The sequence below is a fragment of the Micropterus salmoides genome, unplaced genomic scaffold, assembly GCF_014851395.1.
Source record: "Micropterus salmoides isolate LMB-PRFRI ecotype aquatic unplaced genomic scaffold, ASM1485139v1 Ms_hic_scaffold_10, whole genome shotgun sequence".
NCBI lineage: Eukaryota > Metazoa > Chordata > Actinopteri > Centrarchiformes > Centrarchidae > Micropterus > Micropterus salmoides.
This window is the reverse complement of record NW_024040041.1, coordinates 24,604,408-24,631,159: the sequence shown is the minus strand read 5'-3', so window position 1 is coordinate 24,631,159 and position 26,752 is coordinate 24,604,408. Positions and strand designations below refer to the sequence as shown.

General features: G+C 40.6%; 2 protein-coding genes across 6 annotated transcripts; one reads left to right on the top strand and one right to left on the bottom strand.

Annotated features, from left to right (window-relative positions):
• Positions 1-1,922: 1,922 nt before the first annotated feature.
• ramp2 (receptor (G protein-coupled) activity modifying protein 2) lies at positions 1,923-7,395 on the bottom strand. 2 transcript variants are annotated; one of them, XM_038704317.1, is made up of 6 exons: positions 6,302-7,395; positions 5,758-5,820; positions 5,639-5,668; positions 3,779-3,811; positions 3,440-3,617; positions 1,923-3,327 (listed from the first exon to the last, which is right to left on the bottom strand). In XM_038704317.1, the coding sequence occupies exons 1-6, from the start codon at positions 6,459-6,461 to the stop codon at positions 3,078-3,080; spliced, it is 714 nt and encodes a 237-aa protein (XP_038560245.1). In that variant the 5' UTR covers positions 6,462-7,395; the 3' UTR covers positions 1,923-3,077. The 2 variants fall into 2 exon arrangements, with proteins under 2 accessions (XP_038560245.1, XP_038560236.1); XM_038704308.1 differs by having other exon boundaries at positions 5,758-5,823; positions 6,302-7,393.
• Positions 7,396-13,200: 5,805 nt separating this feature from the next.
• Positions 13,201-26,641, top strand: ezh1 (enhancer of zeste 1 polycomb repressive complex 2 subunit). 4 transcript variants are annotated; one of them, XM_038704286.1, is made up of 20 exons: positions 13,201-13,337; positions 14,994-15,174; positions 15,347-15,472; positions 15,886-16,008; positions 16,488-16,605; positions 16,782-17,006; positions 17,612-17,714; positions 18,001-18,164; positions 18,406-18,497; positions 18,600-18,762; positions 19,933-20,117; positions 22,373-22,464; positions 22,793-22,821; positions 22,919-23,044; positions 24,148-24,326; positions 24,452-24,547; positions 24,663-24,744; positions 24,829-24,909; positions 25,020-25,104; positions 25,233-26,641. In XM_038704286.1, the coding sequence occupies exons 2-20, from the start codon at positions 14,998-15,000 to the stop codon at positions 25,291-25,293; spliced, it is 2,307 nt and encodes a 768-aa protein (XP_038560214.1). In that variant the 5' UTR covers positions 13,201-13,337; positions 14,994-14,997; the 3' UTR covers positions 25,294-26,641. The 4 variants fall into 4 exon arrangements, with proteins under 4 accessions (XP_038560214.1, XP_038560223.1, XP_038560197.1 ...); XM_038704295.1 differs by having other exon boundaries at positions 13,212-13,397; positions 18,645-18,762; XM_038704269.1 differs by having other exon boundaries at positions 13,214-13,397.
• Positions 26,642-26,752: the final 111 nt, after the last annotated feature.

Here is a 26,752-nt window from a genome sequence, read left to right as displayed (position 1 = left end):
ACAGCCAAACACCAAGCAAGTGTAACAACACAAGACACAGCAATATTACTTAATAGTCCAACAGCAAGCTTGTGCAAAGTTCTCACCAACATCCCGGAGCCTCTTGCTTGGTCACTCTGTTCTGTGATGGAACCCACCTCTCACTCAAAGAGAACACGCATTTAATTGTGCATATCTTTAAGCCTTAATATAATTTAAATGGGTGAGTTGTATAAACATTCTAAATTCATTATAATGAGAATTGCTTGCATGGCACATACCCCAAAAAAAGTTTCTAGCTTTACTTTCGGGGTATGAGGTCCACTAAATATGCACTGTAGATTTTCTTCCACTGGCCCCGACTGGGACCCATAGACATTATGATGATGTCACAGATTTTTTAATTGCTTTTCTTAGTTCGAGGAAAGTTTTACAAACATAAAACCTCCATGGATCAACAATTCTTAATAGAAAGAGTCATAATTTACCTTATTTGCAGTCTGAGGTGTCCTCTCAACGGTTTTACAGTCTTTTTTTAATGGTGGTCTATGAGGAAAAAGGGTTTGGGGCCACAGGGCTGAGTGGCAGCGCCATATCCAGGTCTTATTATACATCCATGGTTACCATGGTATGGTAACTGCATAACACTCTAACTCTAACCCTAGAACTGGGGAACATGGGACTCTGGGAACATAGCACCCTTTGTCAGTTCCCATTATGTGCCATATAAGTCTGGGGAACATAGGATCCTGGAAACAATGACCCCTCCATGGGGAGTAAAAGTCCATACATCAGCTTAGAAATCATAAAAAAACGCCCTTTTTACTTCACAACTTGCCTGAGAATCATTTTTAGGGTTTTTTAAGTGTTTAAGTAATATATTGATAGTTGTCTCACATCCATGGGTACATTGCAAACAGGAATTGCTAATAGAAATAAACAGCACACTTTTAACAGTGGTAGTTTGAAAAAAAAAAGTAAACAAATATAGACTAAAATGGGGCCTGAAGTTGTAGCCTCACGACATACTTGTTAGGTATTATAGAACATAGGGTAGTTAGGTAAATTAGCTCTCAACTTTGTTCACTAGTTGCTGAATGCAAGGCATCTTTTTATATCTATAGACTACACTGTTTGCCTGTATACAAAGATAAGCAGCAATGGGTCAGCCAGGAGTTACTATGATCCTACTGTAGCTCAAGAAAAAATTAATTTTGAGTTAACCTCTTTTAACATTTACTGTGTTGCTACTGAGTCATAACGCAGTTTGTCACTGCATCACCCACTAGAGGGCAAGGTTTCCTGTCTGAAAATAAACTCATGTCCTGTATATTGACCTTGGGTATATGACTGATCGCACGCACATATTGTTTAGTGAAACAATTCATGTAATGTGACTTATAAAATCCAATTATTGTTTTCACAATCGCGTCTTGTATAATGCAATTAAAAATGGTTTCTGGCTTGCTGTAGCAATAAGGATTAATGCAGAATTGGATGAGATCAGAATGGGGTGGGGATGAGGATGACCTGACATCTAGAGAGGAAGAAGGTCACCAAACACACTTTCCCACCCAGCCCTGCAAGACAGACACACACACACATACACGAAAACACAGACCCACCCTGCAGAGTTGTGTTTGCCAGATGAGGGCGTGATACATGGCTGCTGTCACTGCTTCGTTCACTGCTTCCTACATCAGCATAGCAACTACACCACAATATACTGTGCTGCTAACTGATGATATGATGAAATACTACCTGAGGCACAAAGCACTGTCATTTGCACTGCACTCAAGGGAAAGGAGTGTTTAATCAAATACTGACGAAAGTTAAAGGCTGTTTTGCCAGAATGATGCAGCAATTCTCTTTATGTATCCTTGTGAACATGAACAAATTTTGATGGTTTTCATTTATCTACAGGAGTAAAAATAAGCAACGGCTAAGAATCCAACTGTAGATTTAATTGTATAAAATATAAAACAGTATATCAAAATACATACAGTACATGGTGTGAGAGCAGGCAGAATGTGTTCTCTCAGACGGTACAGTAAGTCCATTAAGTCCTGACAATGGCAGAAATATAACACAGTATATAAATAAACATTTTGTTCCAAATCTAAAAGCACTTACAATGGCTTTATCGTCATTCAAGGCTAAGCAATACATAACGACATTATCATGATTCAAGCAAAAGATAACCTAACCTTTATCTTCCTGTCATTGCTCAGTGTTTATCACTATGCTGCACAGACAATTTCAATGTCTTTTCGTCATCACTTCAATTAGCTCATATGATCATGAAGATTTTCACTATTTGGACAGAGGACAGTACTAAAGGATTTCTTACTGTTCTGAGCATACCCACTCATCTGCAACCTCTGTCCCCAAACCTTACATACACTATGACTCACATAACCAGATCCATGCATCAGATTATACTAATTTTTTTATCCCTCCCTTTGCACATACAGAGGACCCTTTTCATAGATCTAACATGGACACATACCTGCAGACTTAAAAGCAGTTTAGGTCACACATGTCCTCTGCATACATTGTCCAATTGTCCAATTAGTGGCTCAAAGCAGAGTTAAGTTTGCTCAGTAGCAATAAAAAATACTTTTTCTTTGTTTTTCTTATCAACACAACTGTTGTCCAACATAATGAGGACTGTCAACACAAATATAGTTTCTCTAGGTTCTCAAATAAAAATCAAGCTCTGTTTTCTGAATAGTGTGTGCAAATTGGATGTGACCAATATATAAATCAGGTGGTTGAAAACAAAACTTCTGTCACAGTCTGGTACTGTTATAGAACAGCTGCAATAATTGGGATGTCACTGATTATGACATTCACTCTAAATCAGTGTCATTTTCTCGTTTCCTCTGTGGCTGATATCTCAGAAAAGTTGTAAAGCGCAAGTACACTTGTCAGAAAGATTAAGTCCTCTGTAAGGTCACTGATGAGTTGAAAGCACATCAGCAGCGTATGTGTAAACAAGCTATAGTCCTCAGGTTGGGATAGGGAGAGCATTGGTCAGAAACCAAACACGATTTTGTCTTCTTGGTGACTGTGAGCATCGCAGGAAATTAGGATTTTCAGGAGCTACCATCCCCATTCTTGGTCTTGAGCACCACTAGGCTAACCATGACAGGGATCAGGCAGATGGGAGTTATCACTAGCGCAAAGACGATGACTGGTTGTGGGTCGCTTAGCTCCTCTGTGGGACAAGCATTGAAATACCGGGTGTGAATGTTCACGAAGGTCTGTTCCACCAGAGGGTTGGGCCATGGGATCAAGAGACAGTCAGATATCTCCTCTGTGCAAAGGCTTAGGTTACTATACAATCTGCAGTGTAGAGAGAAGGAGTGTGTGGAAGATTAGTCCAACACTGGTAAACATTTAACAATACTTTTAAGTAAAATATGATTAAGTGCAAATATAAATACAAACTACTTACCCACTGACATTGCCCCAAAGGCACCAGCCAGTGCTGTTTAGTGAGCTCATTGCACTTTCAAAATTGTAGAGACATAGATAGTCAAACAGTTTGGAAAGGCAATCCATTGTTGGTGCACCTTGATAATAATTACATATTTCGCAAAAATTCTCACAACGGTGAGAATTATTCCCACAAGCTGCATGAATTAAAAGAAAGTTAGAAAAATAATGAGATTAGAAAATGATGATAAAGATATATTGGACATCTTCAAAAGATCTCCATTAAATTGTTCACAGAAGTTCACAGAATCATATGTGGTTGTATGGCTATCTAAGGTTATAAAGTAAAGTTACCTACCAAATGACAAAGGATGATCTAGAAAAGTAGCATCTAAAACGGAGAAAAATAAGATTTTTAGATTAAAAACCTTTACATAGTAGTAGACCATCTAATTCAGTTCATTTAAGAAGTTCATCAAAGACATGCATCGAAGCAAAAAAATAGTATTTTTTGTCTATTGTAGCTCATGAGCTCCTTCACATTCTGAGGCAAACATTTGCAGCTGTAGAACGGAGACCACACACTCACCGGAGAAAAAGGAGAGGAATACCCCAATGAAACCAAGTGCTCCCTTCATGTCAGAAAAAATGAATAAAGGTGCGTTTTTCCCAACTGATAACCATGTATAATAAACCTGAACTTCTTAGATTGTGTACAGCGAGGCATAACAGGAAACCCGACAGGATGGAAGAGACGCAGTGTAACCTTCGGTTACCAGATGTCCAAACAGTGTTACCCGCGGTTACCAGATGTTCTTCGAAGAGCTGTCTGACGGCCCTGTGCCTTGGCACTCTCTCCAACACACGTTTCTTTAGGATTTTCTTCCTCTTTTAAAGGGGTGGAGGCAACAAAGATTGTCCTCTCCATTCTCCCAAATAAAAGGGAGCACACCCAAGCTGGGCTGGACTCACATCTGAAAACCCTTTACTCTTTAACTCTTGTTCTGCTTTTTAGTCTCAGTTTCTCACAGTGGAAGGCCTGGCCAGCTCACAGCATGTGATTTATTTGCCTTTTGGGCTGCCTCTGCCAAATAGGAAACATAAGTAAACATTTAGGGCTTAGAGTTTTGGGGTGGATGTAATCATGACTCTGCAGGGTGTGCTGTGCAGACAGACATGGTTTCATATTTAGGTTAATTTGACCAAACCTTGAAGAACTTATTAGTCAGAGTTGACCAGCTGTTTTAAAGGCCAACTATCTTTGCACACACATACAATTGAAGAAAACAAACTGACATTCTTTACCACAAGTGTGGGAACCTTTGTTTTTCATGTCTTGAGGAGCTCATGAGTGTGCTACATCTGTTTAGTTGTTTCTCTCTGTCACCATTCACCACTTAAAAGAGCAGTGTGAATGAGGTGGTTTCATTGATTAAATGAAAAACAAAATGTATGGTTCATGTTTTCTCATGACCAACTTGTTAATTTATGTCACTGAATCCACATGTTGGGCCTCTCATAACATCTGTTTGCCGAGCAGCATTTTGATTTAGTAATGACATCAGGAAATGTGCCTTTTCAGCAAAGGAGGAGCTCAGAGTTGGGGGGAGTTGGCAGGAAAAGGAGGGGGGACAGTCAGGGGAAAGAGAAAAAAAACGAAGGCACAGGATGAGGAACAGTGAAAGGGGCTCTGCTCCAAAGTTCTAGTTGTTTCACAACTTGGAGTTCATGCGTTGATCACAGACGTTGCATGGGGTGAATGACGAACAAATTCAGGCAGTTGAGCCAGGTGGGGGCTGCTCATAATGAGGTTTAAGTTAACCTTTAACCCCAAACCATTATGGGCCTCGTGTCTACTGCTGTTGACCCCTCACTTGTAGAGACCTCCCCGGGAGTTTGTCTTGGTTTCTCATGATAATACACACAAGGAGATCTTGGCAGAAACCAGGATCTCTGAGTTCTGCTTTCTGTGTTTGTCAGTTCCAGGCCAGGCAAATGAGTTTAAGGAACTGATCCAAAACAATACCCCAGTCCCCCGTCTCCCCCAGCGACAGACATGTAAGTGAGTCTATAATGTTATTTTTCATTCTTATTTTACTTATCTGTATTTTTTTTTACGTTTATTTCACACTTGCTTTGGCAATGTAAATTTCTGTTTGTCATGCCAATAAACACAAATTGAAGTGGATTGTCGAACAGAAAAGGGTTGTAAACTTACTGGCATTTGTGGTCCCTGTTGAGTGATAACCTGTAGAGAAAGGAGGTCAGGTTAGTCAAAGTATTTGTGGTCATGCATGAGATATAGCTATTTCCTTTTATTCTTTCAAATAAAAATACCTGTTGTTGTGGTAGGTTCCACCAGTGACTTTTCATTAACCAGACAAACCACTGTTGTGCATCCTGCTATAAGAGAAAGAGGAATTATTAGACTGAATTATGATAGGTAATCCTGTATGCACATTTCAGAACTTGTAAACTATTGGAAGTAAAAAGTTCAAAGCATCCTCTCTTTGTCTGCCACTGCTTAGAGGAAATAATAATATATTCAGTTTAAGAACATTTAAACTATATTTCCCTCCCACAAAAATAAATTAATAAATTATTCAGTAAATAGGAGAGAATAATAACTAGTTAGCATGAACACACAATTCTTCAAAAAACAAACTCATATGATGTCTCAGTTTGATGAAAATCAATCAATGACTCTTAAACCCAACTGTTTAATGGTAAAACTTAATCATGAGACTCGCTAAGCTCCTTTATGAAAGCCACTCAATCACTGAAAGTCCCTAAGCATTCCTCTTGAGAGGTGAGATTGAGGACAAGTAAAGAAGTTATATCATAAGAGTGAAGAAATGGACAGAATAAATCCTCTACTTACCCCAGATGAGAAGAGTCACAAAACACACAGAAAACATAAATGAGAAACTAGTGGCTGTCATTTTGTCTGCCAATGCTCTGTCCGTCTTCCCTGGTGGGTGCGGATTACATATCTCAACCTTTTTGCAGGAAGGCTCTATAAAATAACAGGAAGCACTCATTTCCTATGATGGGCGGATTCACACAACAGGACGGTGAGCCTCTGATAAGGGTAGAACGTCTGTGGTCCACTGGTGCACTACCATCACACTCTCTCTCTATCTATCTATTTCTTTCTCTCATCCCGCCCTGTTTTTAAACAGAAAGAGAGAAGTTGGGGAGAGCCTACCCTCTGTTTTTCCATCTCCCTTTCTCTGTATCTACTAGCCTTTGACTTTACTTCACTTTTTTTTAGTACAAGCAACAATTAGAATGAACGAATTAATTAATTTTTATTATTGTGTCATGCACATAATTACAGAAGACACCAAAATAAATAAATAATATAGCCAGGTCCAGAGAACATCATATACAGTGTGACCCAAAAGTAGCAGTTGAAAGTAAAAACAAAATTGCACTCCTTTGTCATTGTTGGATCATGATGTTCAGTTTCTTCATTGTCAAAACTTGGTACCCACAATGCAACTTGACTGCACACAGTTCGGGCCCACTAGTTTAAGCAGAGTTGAGGAGCGGACTACAGAGGTCTTGTAAGCTCACTTCCTTCGAACTCCTCGTTCCTAGATTTTTAAACTTGTAGTCTTCAGCCCCAACCACCACTGATTCAAGTGACATCACTTCATGCAATTTATCTGATTTCATCATAGACTGTGTAAAACATGGACTTACAGTATGCCGCGTTCTAGACCGGTCGGAACAGGGAAATTTCCAAGTTGAAATATCCAATTTCCGACCTGAAAGCATTTCAGGTGAATGGTGGTGCATGACGCCAAATGTAAACAATATAAATGGCTGACCGTGACAAACCTATGTTTCTTTGGCAAGTTTATGCACAGTGCATTTGGTGTTAATAAAAAGGATGTCAGTCTATGAAGATTCTCAGTCATCCAGGTCATAGTTATCCAACAAAGGTTAAAGTCAAGGGCAACTGGACTTGGTTGAAGATACTGGAAGACGTTTCGTCCCTCATCCAAAGGACTTCTTCAGTTCTGACTGACTGGCAGGGAAACTCAGCTATTTACAGCTGAGTTTCCCTGCCAGTCAGTCAGATGGAGATTGGATGAGGGACGAAACATCTTCCAGTATCTTCAACCAAGTCCAGTTGCCCTTGACTTTAACCATCGTTGGATAAAAACGATGGTCATTTTATTAAAAACAAGTGATAAATATTCGTTACTCGTTAACTCTGTATCCTTCTAGCAACATCAGTTGATAATCCTCAAAAGTCAGCAAAAGTTGTAGGCTATTAGGGCTGACCCCAAATAGTCGAAGATTTAATGCTTCGATGGGCGGAGCCTGATTCGACTGTTAGTCTCACAGTCGAAGCTTCGCAGCGACACAAGGATCATGCCAATTTGGCGATATTGGGGTGCTCAATGTCTGATTTTACAAAGAACTACCAGTTTTCTCCCAATAAGTTAATATACAGCTTATTACAATATACATTTTAACGTTTAATGCTGTAAATAAACATGTAAAAAGAAAACAAAACTTCCAATAAATGTCTGCGCTTCGCGGGACTTTAGTATAATTTATCACCGTTCACGAAGCACACAAAGAATATTATATCGTTTTTAAACAGCCGCTACTTGAAATAGACCCGTGAGGAACCGCGACGCGCATGCAGTTGCGCAGCATGGCAAAAACTCTGCACAAGACCAGTGAATGGCAGGTGAGGGGGAGAGAGAGAGAGAGAGAGAGAGAGAGAAAATGGTCAACAATAAGCCTCATTTTAGCTTCGGCTCGCAATTGCCATGCACAAAGACACACGATTTGACTATCAGTCGACTATAGGCAGGATTTGACAATTCTGATTCCACTATGTAAATGTGTTTTTTAACATTTCCCAGAATAACTTTCAGATTGTTTCTGTAACCAGCTACCTAGTAACATTAACAAAATATTTCTAAATCAATTTCATTGCAGAAAAAGTTTTACTATTTGATACTAGTATTATTTTAATTTATACTTTACTTTGCCATTTAGTTTATGGTTTATTATTTACAATGTGTGCTTCCATGGGAGCTGCCATTGTTGTGTGACGTCATTCGGCAGTGCAAGGTTGTGATGTTGCAGCAATTGAGTGGTTCCAGTGCTGGTGCTTGACACCCCTGCCTCTGACATTCAGTAAAGTCAGGGTTTACTGGCATCACTTCCGTCATCCATTAAAAGAGTAATAGTCCACATGGGAACAAATTACACAATTCAATCTGATTTTAACCATCTTTTTAATTTCCTAAATCACGGTGGAAAGTCTGTTTTTATCACAGGTCCCATTCCCACAGTTGGGAACAGCAGTACTAGTTGTGTTACACCATCAGTGCTGATGACAAGCAACCTCTTCCCACCACCTCTGGATCTGACGTCACACTGAGCTTCTGTGGTTAAGAGAGGGAGCTCCAGTGGGAAATTGATGCACTCATCCACGTCACTGAAAAATGAGTACTCTTTCTCAGCTGCTAGTCTTGGGAAAGAGCCAGGCTTGGGGCCAAAATTGCTTCCACATTTTATTTCAGATAAAGGAGACCGCTCTTTTTTATGTAACTGACTAAATGTTTTTTTTAAAACACACATAGACGCTTAAATAGGCTACATTTGGATCAAACTTTCAGTATGAGTAAAGTTAAATTGCTGAATGGAGGAGCTAAAAACATTTCAAATGTTCTGTTGAGGTAAGGTAGAATGAAGTGAGAAGTCAAAGTTTACTTGCCGCACCTCTTTTCAATGAATAAAGGCTTCTCACACCAGTCATGACTTAAAGAGGTAACTATTTAATCAGATACTTTGTGAACCTTTGTCACAGATCATAAAAGGTACCCCATACTTGAAGACAATAGTCCCACAATGATAGGCGCCAGACCAACAAACAGTTTTCCTTTGTACAGAATTTAAAACTTCCTGCTGATAATAGCCCTATTCTCTAAGCCTATCTCCCTGTGTGTGTGTGTGTGTGTGTGTGTGTGTGTGTGTGTGTGTGTGTGTGTGTGTGTGTGTGTGTGTGTGTGTGTTTGCTTGTGTTAGACAGTTCAGTATCAACATGGCATGGGCTATTTTAAATACCACTGTAGACACTGCAAATATGCTGTATCATTAAAGATACAATGAATGCATAATAAGTAGGTTGGGCTGATAGACGATACCATAGTCCATTGGCGATGGCTGACAGACATCATGGTGTTGAGCAGGCATAGTGATTGTAACACCCCCCCCCCCCTTTCCCGGTGTTCCCCAGTGTTCTGTCGAGTTATGCTACCTATCGAGATGTGCTACTTAGCAGTTCTGTGCATGCGTATGACCCACAAGCTTGGTCTGTTTCCACGCCCATAAATCTGTGCACCCTTGTTGTTGGGCATGCCATCAAGACACTGGCTGATCATCAGATATACATATTTTAAAAAATCATTATTAGTCTATCAGAATACGCTAACCCTGATATCTTAAATAAAGATGGCATAATACAGTATTTCAACTAGTGATGTGCGGATCGATCCTAAAGTATCCATATTTCTGATACCAACGTTTCCTACTCCAGGATCGATACTCATATAAAAGGATCGATATCTAAACTCAGTCCTTTGGAATGAGTGTGTGTTTTATCATAAGTATCTTACTGTCACCAGGATGGTCTAATTATAGGCTACACGGTTGATAGGAACTACTTTTCCTTCCGCCTGTCAAAGTCATGCTTGCACTATGGCTCTGTGACAGAGCTTCTTTAAAGTGAGCCGCTGCAGCCCTCGCGATTTCTCGCGATTGAATACTGACTCTGTAAAAACAGTCACATCTGGCTGTATTTTAGCTGTGAAAGTAATAATGTGACATGTGAATAATGTGACTTGACAGTGAAATACTTTGGCCACACTCCAAACTTCGCTAAACATATGAGATTAAGTCAAAATAATAGGATGAAGTTTATGAAACAGCAGTTCTGAGCAGGATATTTTTATTATAATTAAAGAATATGTAGTTTGATGTCTTGTCATTATACAGCTATTATTTTGAATTGGTAAGGCTACAGCCTACTCCTTATTTCTCTCATAAATACAGAAACGGAAGAAGGGAGGTCACATTTTTCCGATACCATTAAATTTGAAATATCACATTAAACTTGCATTAAATATGTAAAAAGTATTGGTATTGGTATCGGAAAAACCAGCCTGGGTATTACTTGGTATTGGATCCTATAGGAATTAAGGGGTATTGCACATCACTAATGTGGTGCAGTGGTTAGTGCTGTTGTCTTACAGCCTGTGTACAGGGTCTCAGGGGGCTGGAGAATTTCAGCTTATGTTATAATATATTCAAAAAACAGAAGATGTCATAATACTGTGAGAGTTATAACTTTATGGAAATAGGAACACATAAGGTAGCATTTTTCGATAGGCAGAGTAAAGAGAGAAAGAGTCTGCTATCGATTTACACTACGGTAGCATTTTTTTTCCACAAGGCATCGTCAGAACACTGGCAAAAAATCTAAATTTTTCACATAATACCGCCATACAAAAGCAGGTTTTAATCACCACTCCAGGATTATTATTATTATTAATTAAAATATGCTTTGCACCTTTTCTTCGGAATTCTCTTGTACCCACATTCAGACACACAAGAGGCCTACACCTCAGTTATACACACCGGCTTGTTCAGCCTCTCTCTGTCTCCCTCCCCCGCCCGTCTACTCCACTTTCTCCATCAGTACATTTTATAAAGTCCCCTAAAAGACACAGAACTCGTCTTTTTTCCATTATCACGGCAGCAGATATCAAACTACCTAAACCAACATCTGCACAGTGTGTTTACTGCTGCTTTACCCGGTCTGAGCTTGTATAATATCCACCGCAACTTGTAACGTCATAGGCTACCACGTTGTTTAACCGAGTTAAGTCTGTGCGAGTGAACACGTGCACAAATGACGACCGCTACCCCCCCATGCATCGTCCATCCTAATGTTTCAATGTAGACATCGTCCGATGGAAATTTTGTAGACATCGCCCAACCCTAATAATCATTAACCAGGAATGCATGACATAAACACCAGAACCAGAGAGCAAAAGGGATAAACGGCAGCTCAGTGATCAGAGAGAAACTCAACGAGGCAGTCATGTTGGTGTAGCATGATATCAAACCAAACCATGTCAAGCCAGGTATGTACTTGTATAAGCCCGTTGTGTCATGGTATTACTAGCTTAACAGTGCCATCTTGTGTGCCAGAGAAGAAGCATTTCTGTGGTTTCCTTTTTATCCATTAAGAGTTTATTTTCAAGAAATAAAAACCTAAACTGTAAATATTAACAGAATAATAACAATTAAAATCTTTACAGCCTGTCAGATATTATGCTGGGTTACATTTTACAATATAGCCTACATTTATGAACTGAACTGATATTTGAATTTGCCCTCATATGTCCACAACTTCAAAACAATAATAAATCAGTAGGCTATGTAAAATGAGACATATTTCTTCTCTGAATGTCCTTGTCCAAAGGGACATCAAATGCAAAGACTAAAGATAACAAACACCCTTAGAATTTGTTTGTTTTTTTCTTTTTGATTTATAAAACTAAATATATGTTTTGCTAATATACTGAGTTTCAATGTCTGTGAAACAGACAAATTGTGTTAAAATATCTATTGTAAAGAGTGAAAACAGCAATGTTTGTCAAAGCAGCAATACCTCAAGTAATCATGGACATTTAATATTAATAGCCTATGCAATGTATGTTGCTTCCTTAACATTAAAACATAAGTAGTATATCCTGTTTTGTATTTTCACACTGTCAATTTAAACTTATGTAAATATAAAACTGCTCCAAATACCAAATGTAATGATGATCAACAAAAACAAAGGAATTTGCCCTACCATTCCAATACTTTTGGAGGGGACTGTATAATGTAAGGTATATAATGTAAGTATATAAAAGCAATAATACATGCTTTAAATCAATAATAATCACAATCCCTAAAAGGTAACTGATTAGGAATTCACTTGGTGGCCATTTGCAGTTTCCATTGGTGGCTACTTGTCAATAATTTGTTCCATTGATCTGATAACTGTACCACCAGTTTACACAGGGCTGTTGTCTTTGTCAGATTCAGCAACATGGTCAGCTAGCTGTCCGTTCAATGTGTGTGTGTGTGTGTGTGCACTGAAAAAAATCGGAAACTCTGGCTCGGGTAACACTGTAAATGGGAAACAAGTGGCTCGGACCAAGTGTGTCAGATAATGTTAATGTACTTGCCCACTGACATTCAGCTTACTTCTACTTCGCCCCGATATGCTGTTGTGGCGTTAGCTAATGTTATAGCAGCAGGAGAGTTGAATTGGTGTGCTGGCTCTATATAACCTCCTCTGCATGTTAGCTTCACAGCAGCAGCTGTAGGGGCAGTTTGCTAACCCACGTTAGTTTCATTCCTTTCTGTGTCGTTGTTTGCTTTATGTCCTGGTATTTGTCACTGTCTTGGATTTCTCCAGAATCACATACCCTACCTTTAAAGGATATGACGTTGCTGACGTTTCTTCACCACCATCTGTGAAAACATTTAAAACAAAAACTGTTTATCATAGATTGAAGATTATACGGTTTAAGGAATTCTTCATTAAATTGTGGCTTTAATATGTTGTTCTACTCATCAGGATAACCCTTTCCAGAATTTCAGCACAAACAAAAAACATGCATTTGATGCTTTTATCATGTTTTCTACTTAAATTGTCTAAGTTAGGATTTTATGTAGAGTACGTGACCGCACCAGTGTCCCGAGGACCTCTGTTTCAACACGGAGGATGAAATGCGTTGGGTTCTCCCTGGAGGAGGAGTGCAGAACAACAACTGAACTGTTTTCCATCCGACGAACTCCACTGTTGGAGTTTTCAACTATTGATGGTTTTTAAATCTTACGTTTTTTATACAGTTCATTTTATCTACAAAATCTGCACAATCGGGGTAATTACTCCTATTATGTACATGTGTTTCCGGTGTGTGAGCCGTCTATTTGTTTCGCTATTCAAAAATACTATACTATTCCTGTGAGATTGTTTCATTTATTTATTTGAAATTATGCATTTTAGACCCCACAGGGTTTTATGCCGTCACGCATTTAGATGGCGATCTAGCACTCAGGACAGTTGCATCAGTTCCTGTGTGTGCGTGTAAACGGCTGTGCTGTGGCTACTCCACGCTACTTTTTATTCCCAGGATGCAGAATAGTAATAAATCCTCCTCTGCTAGGAAAGGCTGTGATCATAATAAAGACGTCACCCTCCTGCTCGGGTTGGCTCAACCAAGCCAAGTGCGCAGCTATTTGTAAGCGACAACAACAACAACCTCCAGCACCATGCCCATGGATAACGTAGGGATTTCTCTGAGATTCCCTCGCCGTGCGGAGACGATATATGCGTCAGATCCATAGCAAAGGCAGCCTTTAATTGCTCCGGATCGCTCTACTATTGAAAAACACACAAGGACTTGGTCGCGTTGTGGGCTCCTGTAGCAACAAATAAGACGCAAGACGTGGATTTGAAGGTATTTAATAACTGCGACACTGGATGTAGAGGCAGACGTGCACACGCGTCCCCTAGAATAACGTCCTGTCATTGTGGTGCTCGGTGCGCACGTCTTTAAAGTATTGCACATTTAAATGGATACTGTGCAGCTCGTGTCTTAACGGGCTGCAGCTACAGGACGTAGCGCACTTCATAGCTGTGGCTGAAACGTGTGCACGGCTGATAGACCAGAAAAATGGACTACAGCAGTTTTCCGAGCTCAGTGTTCTCTTTATACGTATTTTTGAATCTGTTTTAGCGCAGACAGAAAAGTTGATGTTCAGTAAGAAGATTATGAAACATAGAAAAACTGTACTACGCACTTTTCTGCTCTGCTTCATATTGGTTTTCTGGAGAGGCACGCCCACTCCGGAGCAATGTGGATGCCCCGTGCTGTTAAATTCATGGAGACCTTACTTATTTGTGTGCACACCATGGGTCTGTTTGTTCTTTATTTGGTCAGCTGCCATCCATGATTAAAAAAGGACCGACGGAAGTCTTACCGTAAGCAGTTAAAGCACCCGTGTGGACGGCATTTTTTTACATTAAATGTCAGTTTTGTTTTTCCAACAGAGGGGGGCACTCTTTCAAATGCACTCAGTGAGGGTGAATGGGGAAGTTTTATGTCTGTGAGAGGCATAGGGAGAGTATTTAGTACGTACTGTGTGTTGTAATAAAGATTAAATAGGCTAGTAATTATTATATAGTAATTTAACAAGGGACTCTATCCCGCTATCAGTCATTAATTATTGAGAATTATAGTGATAGAATAGTTGAAAGCAGTATTAAATTCACTATACACCTACTATTGAGTCCCAAGCACACTTTAAATAAATAAATAAAATTGCCCAAAATTATTATTATTTTTCTGGGAGTATTACCTTGCACCCTTTAAACTCCCTTTTTGTATTTACCCTGTTTAATGGTCTTGATGCATCATGCAGCCTACCACAGTGAGGTTGGACTGGTTTTTCATATAGTATCTGTCTTTTTAAAGAGTCATGGAGGAAACAGCTACTGCAGCCCCAGCCCCTGGCACGGGTGCTGCCCCACCAACCCTAAGACCTCAGCTTTCCTTTGCACCCTCCCAGAGCCTGCTAGAGTGGAGACGAAGGGTCAAGTCTGAGTATATGCGCCTTCGCCAATTAAAACGCCTTAAAAAAGCAGAGGCGGTCAAGGTGGGTCAACTTATTTATGGACACCTTTGCTTATAAAAAATATAAAAGATGCCTGTGAACTGTATGCATGGTATGGGAACTTGCATTAGGTGTGTGTTTTATATACAGCATTCATTGTGTATGTTTATGTGCACAGTGAACGTGACATGCTCCTTGTTCTGTTTGTTTCTAGACCCTGTACATGTCCAACAGGCAAAAGATTGAGCAGCAGACAAATGTCCTGAATGCAGAGTGGTCCAAGCTCAGGATTCAGTCCATCCCTCTATCAACTTCTAGTGGAGCTCTTGCCAGCAAGAAGGTGTGTGTGTGTGTGTGTGTGTGTGTGTGTGTGTGTGTGTGTGTGTGTGTGTGTGTGTGTGTGTGTGTGTGTGTGTGTGAGAGAGAGAGAGAGAATGTATGCTTTGTGAGAAAACTCCTTAAGTCCATCATGTTGAGTTTTTTTTACCAGCCCCAGTGTTCTGGTTTGATTCCCACCTGGTTGTCAGGTGTTACTAAAATAGCTCGAGACGAAGCTATGTGCCAAAAGTGGAACATATGGCAGCCTAAAAGTGGCTGGAGCTAGTGAGGGCATAACAGCATCATTCGCTTTGCACATGCTGTCAGAGTCTGCTTTATTGTGTTTACTGGGTTTAGGTTATTTGTTGGTTGTTGCTCAGCATGTGTCTTCAATTAATAATTCTATAACCCAACCCACCTCTGGTTCTCTTACAGATGTGTACAGTGGAGTTTGGTTTCCCAGCATTTAAAGCTCAAGCCATTGCCATGAGACCACTGTCAACAGTGGCAGGAATCCCTTTCATGTACTCCTGGTCACCTCTGCAGCACAACTTCATGGTATGAAATGAACCACATTGTGTTGTCAGCATTTACATAGTTATTACAGGAACAGGAGCACTTTATATAATATTTTGCTCATTCACCTGATTCCAATTATGAATATTTACACGTGTTCAATGGAAATAGACATGATCATCTGTGAGTTGATTGAATTCCACTATTCATGAGTTTATGGAACATCTAAGCCAGTTTGATGAACTCAAGAATGCATGTAATCAAGCCAAAAGCGGGGTTTCCAGGGTTCTACCTGCAAAAGGGGTCATGCCCACAGAGCATAGACACACATTGGTGAAACACATCTTTTTTTACATTGCTTATATTTCCAGTGCCGTTGTGTTCCTTTGTTGGACAGTGAAATGTCCAGAGGCAGGACCATGGCTTTCAGCTGTAGGTCCTCAAAAGCACCACAGGTAGTAGTGTGACATGCAACATCAACTGGTTGCATACCTGTCTTGATGGAAGTTTTTGTTTCTTAGGTGGAGGATGAGACGTTCCTTCACAACATCCCGTACATGGGCGACGAGGTGCTGGAACAGGATGAGGCCTTCTTGGAGGAACTAATTGACAACTACGATGGTGTTCATGGTGACAGAGGTGTGTGTTTACTGCTCTGTGCCATGTCTGCACAGATCCCATAATCTAAATCAATTGAGAACTTGATGATGTAGATGATGTCATTCTTTATCATTTCTAGATGCCTGTGGAAAACATAAATACAGTATTTAAGGGGTTGACGCTTGTTACATTCTGACATGTTAATTGTATCCCAGAGGGGGGGTTTATCAGTGACGAGATCTTTAAAGAGCTGGTGGAGGCCTTGAGCCAGTACTCTGACCACGAGGAGGAGGAAGAGGAGGAAGCGGCGGCTACAGTAGAGGTGATGGGAAAGAAGGAGGACGAGAGAGTGATGAGGAGCAGCTCAGTGGAGGGTTCAGAAGATGCAAAACCTGGTGCAGTGGCATTCATCAGGAGGAAGAGGAGGAGCACTACTGAGGGTAAGCAAGTCTTCAGCTGTGTTCAGACTTTGTCCTTTGAGAGAACAGGGCTGCAGCACAAACAAGGCCAGTACTGTTCCTCTCATTACACTGTACAGCTGCCACAAGGTCGCCCTGCCACAGCAGCTCTTGCACAGGCATTGTTTACTTTAAAGCTGTCCCTCAGTCCCTGTATGGGTGCTGTGTGTGAGGGAACCTGTTTGTCCATGACACTGATATGGCCTGTCTCTAATTACAGAACTTATTGACCTCTTGTACCAGGCTTTATGGTAAACTAGGCTGTAACACTTAGTGATGGAAGCATATCTGGCTACACAGTCACTCTGCTACTGGTACACAAACACATCCATGGATGATGAATCAATGAAAAAAAGACACACAAATACATTGTTTGTATTACATCATGATTTTCACTGAGAACTTTTTTCAGAACATGTAATTGCTAACTGGCCTTGAGCACTGGGAAAACTTGTGTGCCATTGCAAATGTTTAAAAGAACACATTGCATAAGCTTTATTGATGAATCTGTATTAAAACCTTATGTGTAGACAAAACTAGGTTATTTGTATAACCAACTCTGTTCACTGTCTCTTTGTCTCCCAAAGTGAGGGACCTGTCCGGCAGCAAGAAGGTCCCCAGCGATAAGATATTTACAGCCATCGCCTCAATGTTCCCTTACAAGGGCACCATGGAGGAGCTGAAGGAAAAGTAAGAAAAGTGCAGTGAAACTGGGGATCTATGTGCACAATGCTGAACAGGCTGTTGCTTAGTGTTCACCATGGAGACGCAAGCTGTCAGGGAGGAAAGTAATAATGGTGGCTCCCTCTCAGGCTCTCTGACTCAAAGGAGCAGTTGCATCAGCATCTGAAAGAGCTTTACTTAGAAAGACACATCTACAACTTCACCCAGCACCAACTTCAAATGAGTATATGAATACTGTGGTAAGATAACAGGTGATATATTACTACTAAAACTCACCATGTCACCTCCATAGGTACAAGGACCTCTTGGAGCCCCCTAGCCCAGTGAAGCTGCCCCCCCTCTGCACCCCCAACCTGGATGGGCCTTTTGCCAAGTCTGTGCAGCGGGAGCAGTCGTTACACTCCTTCCACACGCTCTTCTGCAGACGTTGCTTCAAATATGACTGCTTCCTCCACCGTAATGGCTTGATTTATGTTTTGTTTTGTTTTTTCTCCTGCAGATTTGTTCAAATTTAGGTTTGTTTATTACCAGTGAGATTGTGGTAAATACATTATAATTACACTATGACTTCCCAGCACTTTTTTGTGCTTTGGGTGTTTTTATTTACTTACAACTTACTTACTTTTGTACAGTTGCTAACTACTAATCACCTGATGTACAATAGAGAGTCAAAATATGTTTGTTTGCATTCATAAAGCTTTCCATGCTACACCTAATGTTTACAAGAGGAAAAGTAAGGAGATCCGGATGGAGACCGAACCATGTGGTGTAGACTGCTTCTTGTTACAGGTATGCCAAGCTCACAATTAATTACCTATTAATGCATTTTGTACGCAGTAGTACCATTGTTTACTCTTTGTGGTTTTTCCCATCCCGTATGCTCTTTTGAAGAAAGGGGCTAAAGAGTTTGTGAATCAGAATATGTTACGATCACAGAGGTCTCGAAGGCGCCGAAGGCAGCAGCGTCCCACCAGCTCCAGTTGTCCTGGACCATCTGGGTCTGCTGAGGAAGGCAAAGAGGGCGACAGTGATCATGAAACCACCTCATCCTCAGGTAAGAGTCTGATCTCACAAGAACTGTTTGGAGCTGCTTTTTGAAACCACCAGGTACTTTGTCTAGTCTAGGCAGGACGACTAAGGGAGTTAAGGAAAAGATTCAGTTTATCTACAAGTTTCTTATTTTGGAGTTTTTATTTTTACTTTGACTTATTACTATACTACAGTGACTATTTGCTTTGAGACTTCATACAGTATAGACACAGTTATTTTAATGTGCTTCTGAGTCACTGTATGACTGAGTGGATGCATCATTTACCATAACCTCCCCCAAATCCCTCCTTGTCTGGAAGGCTGTTGCCCTGACTGCAGTCTTTCAGAAAAGTGAAACTTGGCTGAAGATGATAGCTTTCAAGTCATATCCTGCTCTTTCTTCTGTCTCCCTTCCTCCATCTCCTCTCAATATCAGCTCTCACTTGCCAAGCAAAATAAACCTGCCAATAGTTTTGCATGCTTCAGCCCCAACACAAACATTTTGTTCCCTCTCCCCGTCTTCTGACTTTGTATTTTTTGTTGACATCTTCTTGTGGAGAGCAGCGGGAGGGAAATAAAAGCAATCTCCCCTGCCTCTTCATCGTCCACTCCTCCCCTGGAGCTCTTAGGTTGTTGTTCATCGCCATCAGGGCCTAACTGGAAGTCTTTGTTAGTTTTGGAAATGCTCTTGCTCAGCCAGTGACTCAGCAGACTCTCTTGCACGTGTTGAGATAATGTGGAAAAAACAGATTGTTGAGCGGATTAATAAAGATACTCAGTGCTGGAGCATGTGGCTACAGCAATGCTGGATTCAGCCTGTTGCCAAGCAACATTCATCTGCCTTGAGCTGTGGGTGTGCGAGCATCAGTCTTGAATTTCCAAAAAGCTAAATCAAAGCCCATGGTCCCCTGTGACTTTGTGTGTGTGTGCCTGTGTGTGTGTGTGTACATACAGAAGATGCAGATAAACAAAAATGGCACCAAGAAATAGCAGTAAGTGTGTCAGTATAGGGACAAATTAGCAAAAGTGATGTGTGCATGCAGATAAAATGCTATCAAAAATCTTTTGCCAATACCAAGTAATAGATAAGTGTTAGTGTGTGCAGCTGCATGTGTGTAGATTCAAAAAATATGAAACAAACTTTCTGTAGTATTTAGTGTGTGTGTGTGTGTGTGTGTGTGTGTGTGTGTGACAGAGGGTAATTCACGGTGCCAGACTCCCACCAAGCTGCGTCCAGGGGATGATGACGGGGAGCAGCACGCGTGCTGTGTGGTCCAGTGGAGCGGGGCCGAGGAGTCACTGTTCAGGGTGCTACACGGCACATATTTCAACAACTTCTGCTCCATCGCTCGCCTCATCGGTACAAAGAACTGCAAGGAGGTGAAGTGTTCGCACACTTACCAGTTTTCTCATCTCATATTTCCTCTTGGACCATAAGTAGAGCATGTTGCGCTAAATTTACTGTATTCATTCACCAATTAAAAAATGTAATGAATGTCTAAAAATGATTGATAGCACATACCAAATTATGGCTTACATCTAAACAAATGATGTTTTTTTAAGTTGTTAAACCAGAGATATTGTCTTTTTTATTCCACTCCTTCTTCCTTGTCAAAACCTGGTGCCTACAATACCTGCAATCATAGGTGTCATTTACACTGAGGATGCTGGGCACATGTCCCCACCAGTTTTTAAATTGGCTGATTTTGTCTCCATCATTTTTAGAAAGCATTTGTTAAAAATGTTCTAAAAAAAAGTTTGCAACAAGAAATAACAAATGAAATTGCTTGGAGAACTTTTATTTGCACAATAAGAAAACATGCAATGCAATTTAAATCTAGAAGAAACACATGTGCATTGTCCAAGAAAGTAACTCAAGCAAAAAAAGCTACTGATTACTGTATTATATTCCATTATATTTTTATATTTTGAATTGTCACCTGCCACCTGAGTTTTGTGTTTCCCTTCATGTAAATTTAGACATAAAGACATTTAGACCATAAATTGGTGCAGAAAATGTCTCCAGAATGCAGTAAATTAAAATCCTCTGGCGGAGGACCCCTTGACCCCCCACCCCACCTGACACCACTATTTCAGCATCAAATATTTCTTCAAAATAGTGTTAAAATATCTTCTCGTCTTGTTCTCGTGACCTGAGTCTTTCATCACAACGACCTTTGTCCCCACTTTTCAACACAATAGTGACGCCCTTGTCTATAATGCAACTGGACCACCAAAAGTTTAGTCAGAGGGGGTTATGCCAGTAGTGGTTAATGTAGCTACAAGCCGCTAGCCTCAAGCAGAGATGTGGAGCGGGCTGCAGAGGTCTGGTAAGCTCACTTCTTTCTGACACCACATCCCCAGAGTTTTATTAATTTTCACATTTGTAGTCTTCAGCCCGAACCAATGCCTATGGATCCACAAAAGGCATCATGCAACATTTTTCACTATGCAGTAATACTCCCCAAGACCTGTAAATAGACTTTGATGTGTAAAAAAGTTCCCCTGTAAAATACCAGATGCTGGAACGAGAAAAAAGCTTGAAATAGATGTAAACATTCTGAACACTTCAGTAGAGCAGAAAAGAAAAGGAACACACAAAACAAGTGCCTGGAAAGAGAGCGGTGACAACTAGGATATAAAAGCAGTAGGGTTTATGAGAAATTAGATCTTAATTTAGAGAAACAGCACTAACTACTAAAATAGCAACCCATAACTGCTATGCCAGTTATGTGTTGTTAGCGGTCTCATTTCTTGTTTACTAGCTATATTAGCTATGACATATAGTTTTAGTTAAATAAGTTAAATAACGAACTCTGACTAATGCTTTCTGAAACTGACGCATAGTTGTTTTGAATTGAAGGAGACAACATACTTACGTTGCTGATTTCTATTGCGTTTGCGTCAGTGGGAGTGTAATAACACATGTATCCTGTGCCTGTGGTTTTATGGTGTGGATAATTGGGCTGACTACAGAGAGAATGGCATGTGGCACCATAAACAGGGATGCTTACCAGATGTGATGCCTCTCATATTCAATCAAGATGCAGTCACCTCAGGCATTACCAGACAGTGTCAGTTTAGTGTCATGTGGGCTGCGCATAAGAAAGCTTGTAGTAAATATTTTAAAACTTCAAAATTATTTTATTATATTTTTATTTTTGAGCACAAAACATCCAGATCAGGTAAGACAAATCTTGACATTTAAGACATGTTGAAGCAGCCTAGCTCGTTTACATCCGAACATTGTAGCGCCTCTTGTCCCATGGCCAGACTAGTCCAGTCTGTTTTGGACTGTCTTAACTGAGTGGAATTTCTGAAACCAGCTGCATCATTATGTATGTCTGTGTCCGGGGAAAGAGTCCAAATCTGGGTTTTGGCAGCCAGAGGTGGTTGAGTGTGTGTGCACACTGATGCATGTGTATGTTTGGCCTCTGCAGTAGAGTTTTGATAAGCGAGGATGAAGGGGGCAGGATGTTCTGTGGCGTAATCGCGGCAGTGTGCTTTTCAGCACGAGCAGCACTACATTATACAACATAACTATGATGAAGAGAACAGAATTTCTTCACAATAGTGTACATTTGTAATAAATTAGCAATATGTGTTATTGTTTATGTCATTTTTCTTTCCCACAGGTGTATGAGTTTGCAGTGAAGGAGGCCCTGATCCATCGTGTGCCTTTGGTTGATGGAGGCATCTCGCCCCAAAAGAAAAAAAGGAAACACAGGCATGATATCACCAGTTATTCTACCTCTCTTGCCCACCCTTTTCTGACTGATGGAAACATGATCACAACATGATCTCTAGCTAAAGGGAACTCGGCCCTCAGTAAAACTTCCCTGAATAGATTAAGGTTAAAATAAAAAGTCAGGCAGAAATAAATGTATTCTGCACTCTTGTATTTCTATTAACACCGCATTTAGTCTTTCTTTCACTTTTCATTGTTTGTCACTTAATAAGCCATGACAAGTAAATCAACTAAATAGGTGTGCAACAAGTTAGAGTAGTTTTAACCAAGCTGATAGACCCTGTCATTTGTTTGTTTAATGTGGCAGGTTATGGGCAAAGATTCAGCTAAAGAAAGGTAAAACATCACAGCATGACTATTACTATACAATGTGCTCTGAAATACAACATAGCTTGCTGTGGTAGTCTGAGGGCTTTGTCCTCTGTTGCTCTAGATAACTCATCCAATCAGGTGTTTAACTACCAGCCATGTGATCACCCCGACCATCCATGCGACAGCTCCTGCCCATGTGTGATGACCCAGAATTTCTGTGAGAAGTTCTGCCAGTGCCAGCAGGAGTGTGAGTGTCACCTTTCTTATTCACCTGTGAGACCATGCTCTATGCTTCTGTCTTTGTTACACAAACAAACACATAATAAGCTTGCTCCTTCCTCGTGATGTTAAAAGAAAATAGTTTGTCACATTTTTCCACTGAAAGCTCTCAGTAGCTTTAAAGCCCTTTTGCCAGGCCACAATAGAGCAGGAAAGGAGAATGTAAAATGATTCTGCAGTATTCTGGCAGTGGTCAGACGAGAAACTGTCCTCTGGCACGGATAGGTGGGTGTCTGTTTAATACAGAACTGCGTTCACAATGAGCCATTTGCTGCAGCAGCAGTGACCCAGAACTGAGTTTTCCGAAATGGCCACATGGTGGAGGAATGCATTTTGGATAGAGGATAAGACGAAGTAAACATTTTGCTATGTTTTGGAAAAGATAGTTTTGCCTCATTTGTTCATCTGTTGTGGTTCAGTCACCTCCCCCCACCCCCACCTTATCCGACTGTTACCTCGCCTTTTCCCGTAGCAGAGGAGAACCATGGCCAAACAGGAAGCAGCCCTCGGTTGCACATGTGTGTGCTCTAAAGACTTGGAGAGAAATCAAAGGGATGTGACAGGCTCTGAGCCTGATATACATGCATCATCTGCAACATCAGTATGAGTCAGACAGCTCCAGCTAAACAATGCTTGATGATACAGACAAAAAAAAACACACACACACAGGCTGCGAGTGGGAGGTTAAAATGGCGCATACACAGACAAATACTGCCTGGAGCTCTTGTTATGGACAGTTTTCCCAAAGCAGAGTCTGCTGGAAAGACATTTTGGTTATTTTTGCCTGATCCTTCCGTTCATCTGCCCGCAGGGTGTTGTATTACACTGTGCAAAAGTGCATTTCAGCATATCTGCCAGCAGAGGTCGCTGACTGTTGGGCTTCTTAGCATTAATCAGCCATTGAGCTTCTGTGCTGCAACTGCAATTTTGAGATGGAATTATTTATCATAATCATATTGTGTTCTGCCAAGTCATAATGTATCATCTCTCTGTATTGCCGCATGCAGTTAGCTCATAAACGTTCTCAGCACGTCCCCTTTCAGAATAGCTTTCTGTCAAAATGTTTTCCAGGCCCAAACCGCTTCCCAGGCTGCAGATGTAAGACACAGTGCAACACTAAACAGTGTCCCTGCTACCTGGCTGTGAGAGAGTGTGACCCAGATCTTTGCATGACCTGTGGCACTGCAGACCACTGGGACAGCAAAGGGGTCTCCTGCAAGAACTGCAGCATCCAAAGAGGCCTAAAAAAGGTACACGAGGATACTTGAAGGTCTGAAAGGTTGAATGTTTCAAATGTGTAAATCTGTTCATCTGGAGTGTTCAGTGTTCAGATCACACATACGTTGTGTCCTAACCTGCATCTGACTTCTCTCAGCACCTGCTTTTGGCTCCATCAGATGTCGCCGGATGGGGCACCTTCATCAAAGAGTCAGTTCAGAAGAATGAGTTCATTTCTGAATATTGCGGAGAGGCAAGTCCATGCACTGTAGTCAGATTGAGGGCACCTTATTTCGCTCCCAGTTTGATAAAAGTTTTGTAGTTAGTACCTTAGTATTTATTATTACTGTGTGTGTGTGCTTGAGCAGCTGATCTCCCAAGATGAGGCAGACCGACGTGGAAGGATCTATGACAAATACATGTCTAGCTTCCTTTTCAACTTAAACAATGGCAAGTATCCCCACTCCTCCTCTGGTCATAACCATACCATGGTTTTATTGAATATTCCTTAATGTACTCTATGTCTCTCAATAGACTTTGTTGTGGATGCCACGCGAAAGGGAAACAAAATCCGCTTTGCAAATCATTCAGTTAATCCCAACTGCTACGCAAAAGGTATGACTAAGTCACTTTGTTTTGCTGTCAAGTCAAATGTTAATGGATAGGATTTTTGTGGGATGAAAGCAGTGTTTTGTTGGCTGATATTGTGTTTGCTGCCATTGCAGTGGTAATGGTGAATGGAGACCACCGGATTGGAATCTTTGCCAAACGAGCTATCTTGAAAGGAGAGGAGCTCTTCTTTGACTACAGGTAGACTCACGGGCCACAAGCTTCAAAGTAAAATAGCAAAAAAGGTTGCTGTGTATTGTGACTGAATCACTGGTTTCTGCAGATACTGTATACTAACTCATATTCTTTATGTCATTTTACTCTCGTAGATACAGCCAAGCCGATGCCCTCAAATATGTGGGGATAGAGAGGGAGGTAGACTGTACTTAGCTGCTCCTGCTGCCTACCTCCATAACCTGTCCCTAACTCCTCAGCCACCCACTAATGCTTCTGCCCCTCCCTGCAGCGTCACATCTAGCTGACTTGTTTGTATGAACAGTCGCTGCCTCTGCCGTCTCTGCTGCACTTCCCAAAATAGAAAGTCCCTCCCTACTGTTTGCTGGTGCTCCTGCTCTGCAGACACCATACCACATCCCTCATTGACAGCCATCAGCTCTCCCCTCATCTGTCCAAATCCAACCACCCACCTGCAAGACTGTATACCCCAAGCTTATTAAACTAAACTAATTAAAGAGAAAATACTATTAATCCGTACCGCTTACTGTACCAAGAGGATCACATGGTTGTTTTTTTCTTCCATTTTGTCAAAGCAAAGGGGCCGTGATTACCCATCATACTGTGTGTTACTCTCTCAGCAGTTATGTTACTGTACTTATAGACTGGCTTTTGTTTGACCTCTCAATACGTATTGCAAGTTATTACATTGTACCTAATGATGATCAGTGAAATGCATGTGCTGTCTCTTAGATAAACAAACCATTAAACATGTTAGACACAGCATTCGCTTCAGTCAAATGCTGCTCTGTGCATTCACTTAGTATTGTAGTGTGATGTTACCCAGAAGAACTTCTGAAGAACAGGCAGGTTTAACAGCTTACAGGTATGACAGGTATGTTCTATAAACCTTTTCAGCAGCTAGCACCACCACTACATCTTTATGGTGAAATAAGTTATTGTGCATTTATATGTTCTGCAAAAATAGGCAACGAGACAAGAATCCGACTGAGTGAATGTAACCTGTAGATGATGGTGAAGAGATCTCATCCCTCTTTTCATTTTACACATTAGCCCATTCTATTGGTACTCTGAACATGCACATCAAACATTTGTCGTCACGTTTACATGGTCTTGAGGCCTTCACACTTTGTGAGGGAAATCATTCAATAAATTAACTAGTCACACAGTAAATGTCTTCCTTCATATAAACATATAAGTGCCAAATGATTCCACACTGAAAAAGGCTGAAACAAGGTGGATGTGTTGCATAATTATCAGAGGTGTGTTAAAGGTAGCCTTTGCAAGGTTATGCCCATGGGAAAAGCAAAATCATCAGTGTGTGACCAAATATTAAATGTCCCCCACATGTGAATGTAAAATATCATTTATCATCTTTTGTTTAAATGTCCAGATTTGTTATTCACTCTGTTTTTCATTTATAAATCATTAAAGCCCACTTTGAAATGAGATCTTTCTCAATAGAGGTGAACAAAATGGAGTTAACTGATATGTACAGTGTATGCCTATAAAAATAAAAGTTTAACTTTATACATTAAAACAAGCTGTTCTAGTCCTTGAGTGTGTTAACTGTCACAGTGCAAAAACCATCTGATGTAATAAGCAAATGTAATAATGGAACATCTTATTTTATCTCACCTAAAATAACACACTA

What these genes read in the sequence shown, in the direction of transcription:
- ramp2 (XM_038704308.1), bottom strand. Translation starts at nt 6,461, where the DNA reads ATGAGTGCTTCCTGTTATTTTATAGAGCCTTCCTGCAAAAAGGTTGAG. An exon ending in GGAACCTACCACAACAACAG is followed by an intron (nt 5,669 to 5,757) that starts GTATTTTTATTT and finishes CTTTCTCTACAG; the next exon opens with GTTATCACTCAACAGGGACC. An exon ending in AACAGGGACCACAAATGCCA is followed by an intron (nt 3,812 to 5,638) that starts GTAAGTTTACAA and finishes TCTCCGTTTTAG; the next exon opens with ATGCTACTTTTCTAGATCAT.
- ezh1 (XM_038704286.1), top strand. Translation starts at nt 14,998, where the DNA reads ATGGAGGAAACAGCTACTGCAGCCCCAGCCCCTGGCACGGGTGCTGCC. An exon ending in TCCAAAGAGGCCTAAAAAAG is followed by an intron (nt 24,327 to 24,451) that starts GTACACGAGGAT and finishes GACTTCTCTCAG; the next exon opens with CACCTGCTTTTGGCTCCATC. An exon ending in CCTTTTCAACTTAAACAATG is followed by an intron (nt 24,745 to 24,828) that starts GCAAGTATCCCC and finishes GTCTCTCAATAG; the next exon opens with ACTTTGTTGTGGATGCCACG.